At 33.9% G+C, this 18853-nt stretch overlaps 1 protein-coding gene across 1 annotated transcript in view; it reads left to right on the forward strand.

Moving 5' to 3' along the window:
* The window catches only part of BTBD9 (BTB domain containing 9), a 59668-nt gene that overhangs the window by 26863 nt on the left and 13952 nt on the right, over positions 1-18853 (forward strand). The window contains exons 2-4 of the mRNA XM_006926849.3: positions 9986-10197; positions 13530-13893; positions 14960-15224. Of these exons, the coding sequence (XP_006926911.2) occupies positions 10013-10197; positions 13530-13893; positions 14960-15224 (814 nt within the window). The 5' untranslated portion in view covers positions 9986-10012. The remainder of the gene's footprint in view (positions 1-9985; positions 10198-13529; positions 13894-14959; positions 15225-18853) is intronic.

Below are 18853 nucleotides of genomic sequence, written 5' to 3' on the forward strand. Positions count from 1 at the left end.
ATTAGATATCATTGCCAAACTGAGCCAAGAGCATTGCCTTGTTTAAGAGAACACTTCTCAGAAAGATGGCTCAAGGCCACTGGTGGGTCCTAATCAAAAAATATTAACAAATGTCAGGTGACTTCGTAGTATTTTATTTATATGTGTCCTTTGATGACTTACTAGTAACAATCAAGGGTATGTGAAATGTAGCATTCGTAAATCCACATCAGCATAATACTACAATTTATAAAAGATTCTGATTTATTTTCCTACTAAGAAGTCTGGCTTTTATGCAGTCTGTAGCAATGTTGCAAAGCTCCTATTCCGCATGTGAACATACATAAGGTAGAATTATTTTACATTTTTGAAGATACATCAGCATATGTTGAGTTGGTTGTGCTTTTTAGTTGTTTCTATTTTTGTTTTTTTTTTATTATAAACTACTGTTTAGCCTTCTCATTATCAACTTAATTTGTAGGTTGTTCAGTTAACCCTATAATGTATGTTCATGCATATGTGTATTAATATTCTTGGTCTATAATTTTTCGGTTAATACAGTTTAACTACATTGCAGTTAAAATATGAATTATTCTTCCCATATTAATAAAGCACATGTATATGTAATCTCCAAAAGTTGTCTTGAAAAAATGAATGACACTTTATTCTTATCACCCATGACATATTTTCCCTGGTTTGAGTAGGGTGTGTTAAAGTTTGAGAACTGCTCGTCAGGTCTAGGAATCTGAGTCAGAATCATTTTTGATTTCTTCCATGTAACTACAGCAACTCTTGTAAGTTCAGGACCCTGACGGGACCTTCATTGTCTGTGGCCTTGGACAAGTTGTCTAATCTTGTCTGTGTCTCAATTTCCTATCCGTAATTAGGATAAAAAATAGCACCTACCTAATCCAGTTCTTTGAATATTAGGTAAGATGATGTATGTAAAATGCTTAGGACTCTGTCTGGCTTACAGTAAATCCTCAATAAATAGTCACCATTATTACTAGGTGAGGAGTACTTTTGGTGTCCCTACTGCAAAATGCTTAATATGCTACTGAACTGTAATTTTGTTTTAAGCTTCTTTTTAGGTTAAAATATTCAACTAATTTTTATTCATTGAACATATGTTTAACTCCTTTTGTATGGATGTTCATTGTTAGTAATAGTGTATGTTTCAAATGATCCTGATTATTTGAAATTTGGGAGTCAGTTTTTTATTGAACATTTTGTGTAAATGTTTAAGGTGTACAATATATTAATTTGATGTATTTATATATTGTGATAAGATTGCCATTGTAGCAATAATTAAGACTTGTATCATTTTACATAATTATCATTGCTTTTTAGTGGAAGGAATAAAGTCCTAGTCTCTTAGCAGGTTTGATAGTTATAATACAATATTGTATGTATTCACTGTACTCTGCATTAAATCTCTAGGACTTATGGCAGAGTCACCTTATAAAATCTAGTTACCAGTAGAGTTGTCATAATAGTCTTTTTCTTCTCGTTTGCTTGTGTTGGCAATGTTACATTATCTTCAATGAGTGGTTTCCTTGTAAGAACCTTTTTAAATCCTCTTGTCATTTTGTGAGCAGTAATTTAATTAAAACTAGATAACAAATAGAAAATACACATAAGCAAGCACACAGGTAAACCTAATAACTTCCCTTGAGCAAGTTAGGATACTACCTTCAGCCCTGCCACTTTGTGAGTCGAATTCCTACTCTTCTCTCAAGACACCTGTTTATCTTATGAGGCAAGTGACTCTTTTTTGACATGCAGATCATGAGAGAGAGGCAATGTCCAACCACATATTAACTATTACTAAAGCTTATTTTTTCTCCCTTTTCTAGGTTAAAAATACATATCAATAGAAGTGTTAAGGTTTTCTTCCCAAATTTCTATGGTTTGTATTATACTCTCCATGGATTGTGAGCGCCCCATTTTGGAGAGAAAGTAGCCAGTTATTTAAATATTAACTCTTATTCTGATACAAAAGTATACCATAATTTATACCATAATTTTCTGAGTTCCTATTCATTTAATATTCTGTTTAGCATAGCTGTGGTTATTTTGGTATGGTATTATGGAAGATAACTATATTTGACTTATGATTTCTAAAAATCATAAACTTATGGCCTGCTAGTTGTAGAATTGACATTATTTGTCATCGAGTCCTACCTTCCTAGTAGACAGTGAGTTCTTCAAAGGTAGCTACAGCTCTAGTATTAATCTTTGTGTTTCTGTCACGTAGCACTGGGCCTGTAGTGTAGAGGGAGCTTAATCTTTATCAAATGAATTATATACAAATTCAGAAACTAGTTTGTCCCTTGGGAGAGAAGTGGAGAATCAATGTAATAATCGATAAATGGAGTTACATATACTCTCAATAAAATAATCTTGTCAAATATTTTTGTTATGGCATAACAAAATTTTTTAGTGTTCCAAGCTGAGCTTATCTATAAACATTTATTTACAAATGTATAAAATTGTAGAGTGACAAGAATTTGCAGCTGGATTGGATGTTAGAAATCATTTCATCTTTCCCAGAGAAAGACATTTCAGGAATCCTGATAATAGAAAATGCCTATGAATTCCATAGTGTTTTTCACGGTAGCACTTTACTTCCTGAGTGTTATTACTCTTCTGTAAGGTTTAGAATTGGATTTGCAGAATATCAGAATCAAGGTTATACTTACCAGTGTGGTCATTCTACACCTGTTCATTCAAACTTTTGGATGATGTGGGTAGTGTATATATCAAAAGAAGTGAGGTATCCTTCCCATGAGAAAGTGGAATGTGATTTTTTTTAGAGTGTTTGAGATGCGGACAAGATATCATTTATCTCCCCAAGCAATATTAATTTAAAGTTTAAGGAATCCTACTTCAAATTACACACCACATGGATACCAAGAGCAGAAAGAAATTGCTAAACCATATGCTTGTAAATGCCATCTCTTTCCTCAAGAGGAAGATCATTTATATTTTGCAATTAAGAGCAGAAGGTCTTTTTTCCCATAAAGGCCTACAGTCAGGAAATACGCAGGGTGGAGAGAGCGTCCCAGGAGAGATTTATACAGCTTTGAAGGACTCATTGGCATCTCTACCTGGTAGAACTTTGCTTTTTGTCTATTTCCTGATTAAACTCTGGAGAATAAAATTTTAATTCTAAAAAATGTGATAAACCCTTGTAAAAGAAAAGTTTGTAAACAGTTCAACTAGAAGTGTGCTTTGAGTAAAGAAATCGATATTTAGGTTGACTTGGTTTTTTTAAACTTCTGAAGAGGCAATTATGATATTTCAACATGATGAACTACATATAGTGCTCTTACTTTATTGATGGACATTGTTTATTATTTTGGTTAGAATAAATGAGTGTGGGTTTCATATTGCATAATGAATAGTCACTAACCCTGAGAATTTTAGTACTGCTTCTTTTGTCTTTAAAAAATTTTTTTTGATATATTTGAATCCATGTAAGTTAACCACCTACAAAAAATAGTGTAGTTTCTATACCACCATACCTGATAAATCCATATGAAGTGCCAGAACCGTCAACTAATAATTGTGTACATGGTTGAGGTATTCGTGATCTCTCAGAGTAAGTCCCTGTTTTTCCTGGCTTCCTACTTTTCTCCTTCCTCCCACCTTGAAGGAACAGCTTAAGTAAACAGATTACACCTGCCCTATCTTGTGAACATCAGCAAGTTTTAGGCTCCAGGATTGTCAACTGAAGCAGATTTCTGAGCATTTTGTTTGCATCTGAGAAAATCTGCCTTAAGTCTAGAAAAAGTCGTGCTGAAATCCGTAAGGTGAAGATCTTTAATTGGGATGTATCAGGTAGTGTCCTAGTAGACTATGCTACTCAGGTATCTGATATTCATTATGTTTTGCCTGTCTTAGTGTAATGAACTTTTTGTCCTTACCTTCAAGTTGTTAATTTTTACCGTGGAGATAATATATAGTCCCTTTGCTTACCATTCTATTTTAGTCACTAAATCAGGCACTATTGGTTGTGGCAAATTAAAACACTTGCTGTCTCATACACAGACTAATATATTTTGTAATTTTAGTGGCCAAAGTTATTGAAGTATTTATATATAGTTTTATTACAAATAAAACACACTTGTAATAAAATTTTTAAACATTACAAAAATATGTAGCGCACTATGTAAAAATGTTCCCATAACACTGATCAGTTGGGTAACTCTTGCTTTTTATTTATTAACAAAGTATGATTTTACTCTAATACTGTTTTCCAGCTCACCTTTCTTGCACATGCATACATATATTTAAGATTTTTTTCAGTGTCAGTAGCCTTTAACTTTATTCTTTTTAAGTCATTATATAATATTCCATTGTATAGACTTACCATTATTTGTTTACCCATTTCCCTTTAAATAGGCATTTAAGTTTTTCCAATTTTTTACTGTTACAGAAAGTGCTAAAGTTAATATCCTTATGTACTTAATTTTATGCTCTTGTGTAAATATTCAGCTTACTTTTTTCAAAATGGCTAGCCAAACCTTTTGAGAAATCTGTATTTTTTTCCATTGAATTGAAGTGTTTCAGTTTTATATACAGAATTCGTACATATACTTGGACTAACGTGCTCCAATGATCTGTCTCTCTAATGTGACAGATCTGGACTAACGTGCTCCAATGATCTGTCTCTCTAATGTGACATTGTTTTAATTGCTCTAATTTATCATTTGCTTTCTCATCCAGTAAGCTGACCCCCTCTTATTGCTCTTTTTTTTTTTAGGATATAATAAATTACATATTTATTCTTCTAGATGAACTCCTTTATCCCAATTTACTTTAAAAACTCTGTGTGATTATGATATACACTACTTTTAATTCCTGTATTAATTAGAATGCTGTTAGCTTAAAAAAACCTTTGATAAATATAAAATTCTGACTTCTCATTCTCAATATTCTAATATGTGTGCCAGTTTGTCAAATTATTGTTTTTTAACTGTGTGTCCCTACCAAGAATGTTTTGTTGAATTTTGCTGTTAGTAAAGCATTGTTTTTGTTCACAATATAAAGTACAACAAAATATTAAATATGTGTTTTTAATACGGTGATTTAAAGATGATTGGTCTCTTTACAACATTGGTCTATTTCCAAACAGTGTATGTCTCTTCATTTATTTTTCTGAAATCCCTCAATAGAGTTTTATAATTTCCTTTACATGTTCTATGAGTTTATTTCTAGGTTATTGCATGTGTTTTGCAATTATAAATTGCATTTTTTTTCTCATTTTCTTAGCTGGTTATTTTGGCATAAAGGGATACTATTTTATTTGTTTTTATTTAAATTTATTTATTTTTTTTTGTTTTTTCTTCCATATGTTTATTTTAATTTTTCAATTAGAGTTGACATTCAATATTATTTTATATTAGTTTCAGGTATACAGCATGACGTTTATACCTGATGGTTTGTAATTTAGGATACTATATGTTTTTATATAATAATTTTATGTGGTCATTTTAGTGAATCTCCTTTATTTTCTCTTACATCTTTTCAGTTGAGTCTCACAGTTATTTCATGTGGGCAGATTATCAGTAGTAGTGATGATTTTGCCTTTGTTTCTTCCTCAGTTTACCTTTAACTTGGTTTTCTTAATTGCATTGTTTGGTTCCAGAAAAATATTAATAATGATAAGATTAGATATCTTATTTCTGAACTTTCTAGGAATATTTCTAGTGTTTTATTATTAACCAGATGCTTACATTTGTTACAGTTAGTCTTTGTATGTATCAAGCTAAAGAAGTATCATTTTATTCCTATTCAATTAAAATTTTAAAAAATAAACATTAATGATTGCATAAAAGGTATTTTAGTTTTTATTATGCTAATTGTATATTTTAATTTTTTTACGTTTTAATTTGATGACAGTTACGTTCCCTAATATTCATCCATCCTTTTGGAATTGACCTGCTTTGTCATGCATCCTTCTGCTTAATTCTGTTTCCTAATATTTTTTTCATGTATACTGGTTTTTCAGTGTGTGGTTGTGGTCACATCTTGTATCAGGGTTACATTGGCTTCATAAGAAGAAGCAGAAAACTACTTTTTCCTATTTGCACAGGAATAGTTTAACATTAGAATTATTGGATTCTCGAAGCTTTGAAGAAACCTGTTCATAAAACTGAATCTAGCATATTGGGAGGTCAGAGGTCAGGAATACATTTGGACAGGTGGGGTAGATTATTTTTTTAGTATACTTTGTCCTATCCAAATCTAAGATTAAATAAGTGTATCAGATAGGCTTTTAGATTCCTTGTTTTCAGTGCTTTTGCTAACGTTATTAGATTCTCTGTTTCTGGACCATACGAAAAAAGAGTTAACATAGCAGTATTGAACTTTTACCTTTAGAAAGGGCTGCTTGCAAAGTTGTCCCTTTTCTGGCATCAGGAGATAGATTTTAGAAAGATTCTTGCTATTAATTGATAAGCTCGCTTAAACCGTTTGTATAAACAATTGTGGTTTATGTTCAGTACTGCTTTCATTCTTGGAGACTGGAATTTGGATACACGCCAGACAAGAGCTATCTACATTAACAGCCCCCCTCATTAAACACCATAGGTATTGAGTGTCTAATAAGTTTACTGGTTGGTAACATTTAACACATTTTGTCACATCTTGCTGGGAGGATACATCCAGTGTATCTCCATTGGGAGAGGACCCTTGGAAGCTCTTCTCTGGTTTCTCTCAGACTTTGTTCCATGTGCTTTTTCAAAACCTTTGCTGATTTTGCTTTGTATTCTTTTGCTGTGGTAAATCACAGACATGAGTACAACCATATGCTGTCATGAGAGTCCATTTTATGTGATAGGCCAAAACAGCGATATTAAAAGGCAGTGGCAGAGTTAAAAAACATAACTTAAAAAAATCCCTAATATAACCATGTCATTACAGGTGTAGAAACAATCTCATGGAAGTTAGAAAATTTGTCAAAATCACCTATGTCATTAGTGGCAGAGTAAGTTTTAAAGCTTAAGAAACAAGTCAATAAACAATTTTACTCCATGAACTTAAAATGTTTTTTCCAATTTTATTTATCAAATTAAAATTGGTGTTTTAAAAAATTAAGTTTATTGATGTATGGTTTCTAACACATGCTTTTTTTAATGCAAGTGAGTGGACCCAAACTATCACATTGTAGATAAGCTAGGGCATCCGGTGAAAATATATTTTGCATACAAGCTGTGACATTGGTAACTTTGTTAGCACCATTTGCTTCTTTGCAATACGATTTAAAATGGAATCATATCCTAAACTAATTTTGTCAGCAGATATTTTGTTTATATATGTGTACACCTATGTAAGGGTTGTGAACCTACAACAGAGTCTAAATCAGTGCCTCTTTTCCATGCTGCTCATTAGAATCACATCTCAGACCAATTAAATTAGAATCTCTGATGGGTGGGGCTCAAGCATCTTTTTTTTTTTTTAAGCTTCCCATGTGATTCCAGTGTCTGGCGAGTTCATTGAGAATCACTGGTCTAATTAAAATTCTTTCTATATGCCAATAAAAAATGTGTTTATTTCCATATAAGTGGCTGTTTTGTATACCTATCAATTTTCACTTTATATTTCTAGTTGGAAAAGCATAATTAAAATGTAAATTTAACAAAATGAAATTGTATGTATTAAGTACAGATCTGGAGAACCTATTAAGATGATATTTATATATATATTATTAATGTTTATTATGTATCAATCGAAGAATTATAAATTTGCTTTTGAGTTAACCAAAAATCAGTCATTGTCCATCAAGAACCATTTAGTCAATCATTTGAATCTTACTGATGATGTGGATAAAATTTTAAGAGAATGTTATACCAGAGAATATATTCACTGGGTATAGGCACATCTTGTTTTATTGCACGTCCTTTTATTGAGCCATAAAAATGTTGCATTTTTTACAAATTGAAGGCAAGACCCTCCACCAACCAAAAGATTACTATTTTCTTTATTGCTATACAGCAGTGGTCTGGAACTGAACCCACAATATCTCACAATGGCTGTATATGCATTGCATCGTTTCAGCCAGAGAAAGCATCTGTTTTGTTTAGAGTTATGCATCATCATTGAAATATTAGATAGTGATGTGAGAGAGAGTTTGTGTTGAAGAAGAAAGAGATTTTGAAATCAGGCACGAGTCACTTTCAGAATTTCATGGCTGACATAGGAAGTGACCATGTTATTTTGAACATTGATTGGGTAACCTAGCCAGAAACCAAAACAAAAAACAAAAACAGTCTGATTCTTTATCTAGTCAGTCCTTAATCATATGTTATTAGCAGGGATTAGCAAACTATAGCCTGAGGGTTAAGTCCAACTCTTTTCTATAAATAGTTTTATTGGAATATAGCCATGCTCATTCATTTACTTTTGTCTGTGGCTGCTTTTAGTTGAATAGTATTGTGACAGAGACTGTATAGCCTATAAAGCCTAAAAATATTTTACTATCTGACCCTTTGCAGAGAGTTTGCCAGCTCCTGTGTTAGACTGTTATATCACACATTAGATTATTGATTCACACATGATTTGCTGACACTCCTAAGTTGATCTTCTTAAGTTGAATTTGGTCTTTCATACACAATTGACTGGAGTTGATTCCGTTTTTAGGGCTTTCAAATGGAGATTGCAGTTGAAAGAAAGAGATTTGCCTTGGTAACAAGGAGAGTATGCTGCTAGCCCTCTGACGCTCCTACTCTGTAGGGGGCCAGGAGCTTGTCTCTTTGCCTAACATCCTCCATGTTCCTCTAAATGACAGTCCTTGATGTAACTCCCTCTTTTGGAGGTGGGCATGGAGTAGCAGGTAACTGGAGAACCTGGACCATGAGGAGCTTCCACTGTACTCACTGGGGTAAAGACTATTTTTCACACACTTTGCTAATAATGGATCTGGATGTGAAAGTTGAAAGATTAGGAATGGTTTACCCTTTAATCCTTCCTGGTCCAAATGGAGAGTTCAAGAAGGTGTTGTGGGCTAGTGGAGAGAGCATATCCAGCTCAATTCTCCTAGTCTCTGGTGTAGTGTAGGGTAGCTGGCTCACCTCTGAGGTGTCCACCACATTTCCACCTTGGGCACCTGAATGCTAGTGAAGGCTGGGTTACTTACACCAGAAAAAGCAGTACCTGCAAATATTGTACAGACTTAAGAACATAAACATTTTTAGTTTTCAAAGCACATAATTTCCCTTTTCAAAATGTAAAGATGTTAATCAAGTTTTAGTTCTTTGCTTTTTAGTTACATTTGCAGAAAGGCATTGCATACAAAAGCAAAGAAGTGCTTGTAAATGAGAATAAATGTAATAATGTGGTAAACACCTGCATTGTGATCATCAGAGCTGCAAGTTCGAACTAGAAGTTACAGTCTTGAGAAAAATATTTCGGGTTTTCTTTTTTTGAGCAGGATTAGGATGCTTGCTATAAACTTTCATTAAAAAATGTCAAGTTATTTTGTGAATCTAGAAATTTTATATTTTTTATAAAATACTTAAGATGATTTTAGACCAAAACTTCTGAAATTATTTGAAATGTGATGATTTAGTTTACTCCGTGATTTAGGTCTAGATCTGTGCCCGAATGACTTTTATTCTGGGTATAGTGTACCCTACCTTATTAAATATATCTGTGCTAAAAGAGGAATCTTCTGGTTGTTGACTTTCCTTTTCCTGAGGTACTGAGGAATGAGGGACCTGTATTTGGGCACAGCGATCTAGACTGTGATAGTTCTAAGTGCTGTTAGTGTTTGAAGACCGGGCATTTATTTTTGTTTTCCTAATGTGATAAGGCAGTGAAGGTAGTGGAATTAATGGAAGCAAGCTAAATTGCTTTCCAGAATAAATGGATTAATGATGAAATCTCTCTCATGTGATTTTCTTAAGTACTTTAAATTTTTACTTAGCTATGTTTATGGTATGTGTTTTTCTAAGTATACTTTTCTCCCCCCAATAACTCTCATCCTTTCTTTATATACTAGATCAGCGACTATCATCTATTCCACAAGATGAGTAACAGCCACCCTCTTCGCCCCTTTACTGCAGTGGGGGAAATTGATCATGTGCACATTTTGTCTGAACATATTGGTGCCTTGTTGATTGGGGAAGAATATGGTGACGTCACATTTGTCGTGGAAAAGAAACGTTTTCCTGCCCACAGGGTAATTTTAGCAGCGAGGTGCCAGTATTTTCGGTAAGTCTGTAATATTTTTGAAGATTCAAGTCACTAGTAGGAAACATTGATATTTTCTACTCTATGAAAACTATGTAACAAAGCATAACAATAAATACTAGCAATCCTTCAATTCTACATCTATAAGAATTTTGTCTTTGTAGACTTTTTGTTATGTTTTGAAAATTGCCTTTCTCTTCAGGAGCCATCTTGAGTTAGAGTTATAGAGTTAGAAGGCTCCCCTGCCTAGACTGTACCCAATCAACTAATTTTCAAGACTCTAGAATATTTCTCAGGTTGCATCTTTGTTTCCCTTACTTTCTCCTCACAGTTGATGGCTAATGATTTGTTGGCAGATAGGCTTCTTGCTGTATAGACAGACTGCCCTCTGGACTTGCTAATGAACATGAATAGAATACCTCTTAGTTTCAGACTACTGACATCCAGGATCTATAGATAACCCAGCACATCTGTCTCTAAGACAGGCAGTCTGATAACCCCAAATTAAATAAAACTTAAGTATTTACTGAGACTGTTTCGTACTTATATTAGAAGTAGAACTAAACAAAATATTTATATATTTAATTAATATAAAAATTATATGTAGCTATTGTTTGTTATTCTAACCCTTAATTTCCAGGGTTATAAATATTAAACTGAGCTCTTATTACCCTACATTTTACCTAATGTTAGTTAAAAGAGAGTCATTGCAGAGTGTAATTTATCTTTGATAAATCCATAGAGTCCATATCCATAAAATCATGGATTTGCCTGGGCAACTTAATATCTAAAATCAAGATGCCAGTGGCTTAGAGAAAATTTCAGTTATCTTTTATTGAAAACTGCAGTCAGAATTAATTGACAGCAAAACAGCAACACCTAGAGACACACATTGTAGTAAAGTATGTCTCTTGGAAATATTTAACTATTTAGCTAGAACTCTTGCAGTACTTTATAAACATTTTTAGAACATTCCATCTTGTACATGTAAAATGCCACTGTAGATGAAGCTGGGAGTCTAGAAAATACAGGAGTCTATTAAGAGTTCTACCTGACACTCTCTTTTTCTTCTCAATAATGGTCAGCTCTCCGAAGGCAGCTGACCTTGGTCTGGTCACTATTTGTTACAAGCCTCTGTCCTTGCACACTTTTTCTTTTGTATTTCTTTTCCTTTTCTTACTTTTGGTCCACTCATTACTTTAAAGTGTTTTTTAAGAGTCCATTCTTTCTTATCAGAACTTTTTAGCTTTATGTTTAATATTTGCTAATAGTATATACCTTACCCTCTTTCAAAAATAATTTGAGACAACTGTATGTGGGTACCTTTTAGGGGATCGGTATATTCTTAAACTCAAATACTTTTAGAGATTTGAAGATCACATTGAGTGAATGGAATATACTTCCTTCAGTTATTGACTTTGTTCTTGATGTCTCTTTTTGGCTGTTTTACCTTTAATGTCTGATGGCTCAGTAGGCTAAACTCAAAGTCATTACCAGTGCTATCTTAGATTCTCATTGCTGACACTGTTCATGTGCAAACATAAGTTAACTGGCAGCAGTCAAGAGAGGCCTTGTTGAGTATTGTCACAAAGCTTATCAATTCCCAGATAAAGTTAAACTAACTGTACAGGAGGGAACTTTCTATATGTTGGGGGTTCATATTTAGGGTTCCAAGGAAACCTCATCAAAACCACTTTTAAGGTATTGAGAATCCAGATAAATATCATGGATCACACTGGTGTAGGACTAAGTCTTGGTGAGATATCCCCAGGAAGATGTTCTTTAATCTTGTAATTTTAAAGTTATGATTGGATGCTGTCTGGATTAATGAAAACCTTCAAGAGTGTTTTTAGGCAGAGTATAACCAAGTGAAGAGGTATATTCAGCATGAATATTTTACTGGATGGTTTCAACTATTTTCCTGAGGCAAGCAAGAATGCTGGATCCTGAGGGAGGGTCGGGGGAGTCTTAGGCAAGTATGGAGGGAACTCTTGAAATGCTAGTCCTGCTCTGAGAATGTGAGGCGCAGGAGGGATATCTTTTTGTCCCTTATTCTCCTGCTCTCATTTTTACTTGTTTTCTTTCTCACTCCTTACTATTTCTTTTATGCGTTCCTCCCTTTATTTTCCTCTGTCCACCCTTTCTTCTCTAATAGATTAAAGGTTTAATTGCTTCATATTTCTCACAGAGTAATAGAGGTAGAAATTCAAATTTATTACCTGACTGAATTGTCTGGTTTTTGTTTTTAGATGAGCAGAAAAGCAATAATGTGGGGATTTTTTAAAATCTGACAAATACTAAAAGATAAAAAAAGTCAGCCATCCATAATTCCATTACAGTGTCATTTTTAATTTACAAAATAACAATGAAAGTCCTTTCCTACCAGCTATCTAATCTCATTCCCCAGAGACAACCATTATTAACAGTTTAATATGAATTTCCTGATTTTTCTCAATATAAATAGATATATCTATATATACCTATGTGCATACACATACATATAAGTATGTGCCATACACTTTTCTCCTCAACACATATGGGTCTGCAGCTTACCTACTATATCCTAGACATCTTTCCAAGACAGTATATATTGATCTCCCTTGATCTTTCTAATCACTGCGCAGAATGTTTATATCACAGCTTTTTTAAACCATGTTCCTCCTGATGGACATTTAAATCTTTTCTAGTGTTTCCATTTTTCATTGTATAATCTTATATGTTAATCTTTACCATGTTCTATTATGTCTGTAGAATTGAGTCTTAAAAGTGAGAATACCGAGTTGAAGGGTATGCACATTTTAAATTTGAATAAGATATTACTTAAATTACTTTCCTAAAAGGGGTGCCCATTTACACTCTGAAAGTAGTATATGAGAGCGTTTTTCCATTGCTTTTGCAGCGCTGAATATTAATAGGCTTTTTTTTCTGCCAGTCTAACAGAGAAGAATGACACCTGATTGTGTTTAATTGTTTTTACCTGATTATGTCTTTTCCGATAGAGTTTTACTTTTTAAATTGCCTTATTGGCCTTTAACATGTTTATATTGATTTCATTGTTCCTCTCAAAAGAGCACTTTCATCTTTCTATTTAATGAAATGTCTGTTACATATCTTGAGCTCTCAGAGTATTTCATTAGTCCAGTTGTTTATAGAATTATTTCAACATAGTTTTAAAATTATTTCTCTTTGTTTCTTTAGAGAACTATTTTAAATGATTACTATGCATTTCTTTACCTGAGTCTTTGTGTCACTAAACAACTTTATGTTTGTATAACGTTGATAACTATTATTTCATAATTTTGTAGCAAATCTTATTTGAGGTTTTTCTCACGTGTTTCTTCTCTGACATGCAGAGCATTACTGTATGGTGGAATGCGAGAATCTCAGCCCGAGGCAGAAATCCCTCTCCAAGATACCACTGCAGAAGCATTCACAATGCTACTTAAGTACATCTACACTGGGCGGGCGACACTGACAGATGAGAAGGAGGAGGTGCTGCTGGACTTTTTGAGCCTGGCTCATAAATATGGATTTCCAGAGCTGGAGGATTCTACCTCTGAGTATCTCTGCACCATACTTAACATTCAGAATGTCTGTATGACTTTTGATGTTGCCAGTCTCTACTCACTTCCCAAGTTAACTTGTATGTGCTGCATGTTTATGGACAGAAATGCTCAGGAGGTGCTCTCAAGTGAAGGCTTCCTCTCCCTTTCTAAGGTGTGTCATTGTCTGCAAATAATTTACAGGCATACATTGTTTTGTTTCTATCTGTACAGTAGAAATAAAGTAGTAGACTAAGGATAAAAAATAAAAATCATATGTGTAGAAGAAGTTGTGTGTCTAACCACCTGCCTCTGTAAGAGAGAGGCAGACTGCTTCTGTTTTCTTTTAAAGTTCTTCTAAATTCTGTATGCAAAAGAGACTTTGATGCTGAGTGGTTGTTTTCAATGTGATAACAGCCATATAGGCTCCTTTGTGGTGTTGCATAATAGTTTTTGGTTTATATTTCTTTGACAGAGAGTGCAACGAATAATTCCTTATTACAAGAAGGAAAATTCATAAAGGAGATCAGATGCATCATTGGATGCCTTTAGGTCACTGTTTTGTTTTTGTTTTTTTGCTGACTCAAAATTCACTATAAAAGGATGTTTTTATACTGTGTAATACTTGGAGTGAAACTATTTTGCTCAAATCTTTCTCTGAACCCTGGTAGTTGTCCCTTCTTTCTATGTTTCTCTTAGGGCCTGGATATTTGGAATGTGAATACCTATTTGAAAAGCTATATATCTTTGTGTTTAAACTATAATTTTTATTATCCTACTTTATTTTTAGAGGCAAGGGTCTTTGAGGATTCCACCTATTTTGCTGGATGTCAGTCTGAAAATCTGAAAATCAAAAATATGATGGTGCAGCAATAGTGTGAAACAAAGGATTTTGAAATTTAAATGGCAGATGTATCTTACTTATAAGTGAAAACTCTCCTGAAGAACCTATGTGGAATGATAGCTTCTCGCATTGCCACTTTTCTTCTTGTTTTATTAAAGATGGGTGCAGATGTGTTGGAAAGACTAGATGTTTGATGTAGTGGTACAGGATACCTACAACTATTCACACAGCCATAATGTGCAAGAGAGTATATGGCACAAAGAATACAGAAGATGGTCAAAAAGAGTTAATTGTCTAAATATAACTGATAGTTGCCGTTCTGTAAGATTTTACTGATTGATCCTGCACATGGTTGAGCTCCATAATAACTGGCATTTTTCCTTCTTATCCTTTTCAGACAGCACTTTTAAACATCGTATTAAGAGATTCATTTGCAGCTCCCGAAAAAGATATTTTCCTAGCCTTGTTAAACTGGTGTAAGCACAATTCAAAAGAGAATCATGCTGAAATCATGCAGGCTGTGCGTTTACCTCTGATGAGTCTCACTGAACTTCTGAATGTTGTGAGGCCTTCAGGGCTATTGTCTCCTGATGCTATTCTGGATGCTATTAAAGTTCGATCAGAGAGCCGGGATATGGACCTCAATTATAGAGGCATGCTCAGTAAGTACCTGTTTATCTTAATCTCACCAAGAAGTTTTGTGTGCATCTTATGACAATCTCAGCTAAAAACTATAGTGCAGGTATATATGGTATGTGTGGGTCTAAGAACATACAGCTCTGCTCCCTATGGAACACCTTTTTTCTGTCATTCTTCTGTTAATTTCTCCTGAGAATACATTGCTGTTGTAGACCCCAAAATAGGTATTTCTTGCTATTCCTGTACAGATTTCTCCAGTTGCTCCCTAGAATATCAGAAATAGATATTTTTCTAAAATGCTTCTTTTCATGTAAAGACTTTTTCTCCTTTTCTCCATCAAATCAGTACTAAATACATGCTCTATACTTATTATTATTTTAGGTACCATGAATATGGAGATTCTAAATAATCATAATAGCTAACACTTATGTAGCATTTCCAGCACTTATGTGGTGACTTTTCTTATTAACAAAAACAGTAGCAATTGACAATTAGAAAGTGCTTATATGTTTCAATTACAGTCCTACATGATCATTTAATTCTCATAGCAATCCTTTGAGGATTGGTTCCATTTTACATTGGTTCCATTTTGTTCCATTTTACAAATTGGACACTTGGTTCCATTATTGGTTCTATTTTATAAATGAGGACACTGAAGCACAAAGAGGTTAAGTCACTTACCCAAAGTCACACAGAAAGTTTTGTGGAGCTGAGAGTCAGACCTATGTAGTTAGACTCCAGAGGCTATATAATTAACCACTAAAATATACTGTGTAAGTGCAAAATAGAGTCTCTGCCTTTGAACCTTTTAATTTTATTGTGGAAATCAGACATACCTCCACGAAGGTTGAATACAGCAATGTTCAAAATGGTTTCATGCTGTGAATTTCAGAAGAGGGTATGGCTTGGAATGATTGAAGGAAATTTGATGGAAATTATGGAGTTTGGGGTGAGTCTTGGCATTTGATATAAAAGGCATCAGGGTGGGGTGCATTTCAGATGGGAGGATTGGTAAGGTTGATAGAAGTTAGAACATTTGACCGTGAACAGAAGAGCTTGACTAGAGTAGAAGGCTTATGTTGATTAATGACAAAGAAAGTCTGTAAAGATTAGCTCAGGCAAAATCATGGAAGTCTTTGAAACTATATTGGGATTTTGCATATGTGTAGTGAGAAGCTATTTTAGAGAGGGAGAGGGGCATGAGTGCATGGTAGTTTTGAAAGATTAATCTATGGTGCTGTACTTGATAATTTAGAATAGGGAAACCCTGGATTCGGGGAGACCAGTGAGGAGGGTATTTAATCTGTGCACACTTGATACATACAACCTTAAACTGGAGTGGTAGTAGGGAAAATGGAAAATAATGGATATATAGAGGAGATATTATTTTAAAAAATTAGCTATTGGAGATTTAAATTTGAAGATTACATTTAGGAGGAAGTTGCCTTATTTTATCAAATTTAAGAAACCGGAAATTCTGAGGCACCATTGTTTAACGTACCATTAAGCAAGGAAACAATATTGCCAGTTAAACCATGACACACCATCATGTTTATGTACCAGTTTCAGAAATGTTAAAATTTAAAAAAATGCGTGTCTTAGAATTAATGAAATATAGTAGTTCTTTGAAGAAGATCTTGAGCTTATTTTTAGACTTCCTGAGTTTGAGGGTTTTGGGGGACATCTAAGTTCTAAGTTCTTTCTCAGGTTAGTCATTTTACTGAGCACTCTTTTCCTTGACCATGGCTTTAGACACTCACTTGAAATACTGATTGATCTTAGCCAGGACTTCCTTCCTGACTCATCACATTTAGATTTGTTTGCGTTGAGTTTGAAGAAAAAGCATAGATATTGGAGCCAGACAAATTTGACTTCAAATCCTGAAATAGTCGCTTACTAGTTGTATGATCTGGTATTAAATTACATAAGGAGTTTTACCTTTAGTTTTATATCTACTAGTTATAAGAAATAATTGAAATAATGCATGCAGATAATGTGTGTAATCTCAATATAGGAAACCATTGCTATCATATTATTTGTATGTTCCTCATCTCTGTATGTACATGTAGGAATTATCACATTGTTTTAAAATTGATTGTTTGTCTTTTGTCCTTGAAGGCAGAGATGATCTTTGTAAGGCCAACTGAGCTTTGAATCCTCAACGTTTAACATACTGAAAAGCGTGTAGCAGACACTTGGCGAATGAATGCAAGGAGAAAGTCTAATAAACAATGGAAGCAGATTACTGGTGTTTCAGAAGCAGTCAAAGCTGGTCATAAAAGAGTTGAAACCTGAGTTAGAGTATAGAGAAAGAAGTAAAGATCAGAGTCTGTGATTAAGAGAAGACCTATAGCCAGGAGACTGAAGACAGCGAAGGAAGAATTGGAGAGGTAGGAAGAAAACTGGAGTAGGATTACAGAAGCCAATAGAGGAGAGAGTTTTTACATGAGGAGGTGAGTGGTATCTAGTGATGCTGGGAGGTCGATAAGAATGAGAATTGAGGGAAAACTTTGGATATAAATTTGTGGTGAGTTGGTGAGTCTGGACAGGAGCTTGGATAAATAGGGAATTAGGCCGTGGGTTTGAAAAGAGAATACAATGTGTTGGTCATCCGCTGTGTGAATTGGAATGCAAGGTAGTAGAGAAATAGTATGGTTAGATAGAACAGGTCTAGAGAAGTGTTGGAAAGGATTGGAGTTGCTAGAGAATGGTACTAGTTGAGAGTCATTCAGCTTTGGATAAAGTGTAGGAGAATGGAAGGGGGAGAGGTAGGTAGCAAGACAAGTAGTACAGTTTTAGGCTTTCTAAATCTTTATTGTTGGACTCTCTTATATAAGCTTCTTTTTTCTTCTTTTTGCCTGAGTTTTGATTTGAAGTGTTGGTAGAGCCCCATAACTGGATTCCTTGTAGAGCTAGGCTTGGAACATTGCTGTAGGATTATGGAGGTGCTTTGGACATTTCACATAGTTACTGGTAGCTTGGAATTGATCACATGCTCAGTATAGGTGACAAAACTGGGTTATAATAAACCCATGAAATTACTGTGAAAAGGAATAATCAACCAGTTGAAGCACACTCAGTTCTGGAATGACATACTTACTATATTATTGCTCATAAATGTTAAATTTTTCATTTTGGAATAATTCAGTGGGAGCTAAAGGAAAAGATTATACAGATATTTGGGAATCTTTTATCTAACTTCTAAACTTGAGAAATTATTATATAGGCTATTTTTCTGACTTTTTAATTATATGAATAGTAAAATCAATAATATAAATACAAAGGAAGCATATCACTTTTCCATCAGGTCCTAAAAATAGATTAGTTATTTTCAAAGTAAATATTATCCAAACATTTATATCATTATTTCTTTCATCAAATTTCTTTATTGTTAAGGAAAAAGAGGTCTAAAATTTCAGAACTGTTCCTGGGCTGAAGATCTGGAAAGATAGTTCTGCTTATTTCAAAATTATGGAACAAGTTTGTTTGTTTCTCTCTTCTTCCCTGGGTATGGGCTCTTTGTCTTTGGGGATTTTTCATGAAATGTAGAGAGGTTCTTATCTTGGGACTAGAGATTAGTATATTTTTTTCTAATTACTTTTCTTCGAGTTTATCGGTATTAGTTACCAGATGATTTAACTCTTAGGGCTGC

This window comes from Pteropus alecto, unplaced genomic scaffold (assembly GCF_000325575.1).
Source record: "Pteropus alecto unplaced genomic scaffold, ASM32557v1 scaffold7, whole genome shotgun sequence".
Lineage (NCBI taxonomy): Eukaryota > Metazoa > Chordata > Mammalia > Chiroptera > Pteropodidae > Pteropus > Pteropus alecto.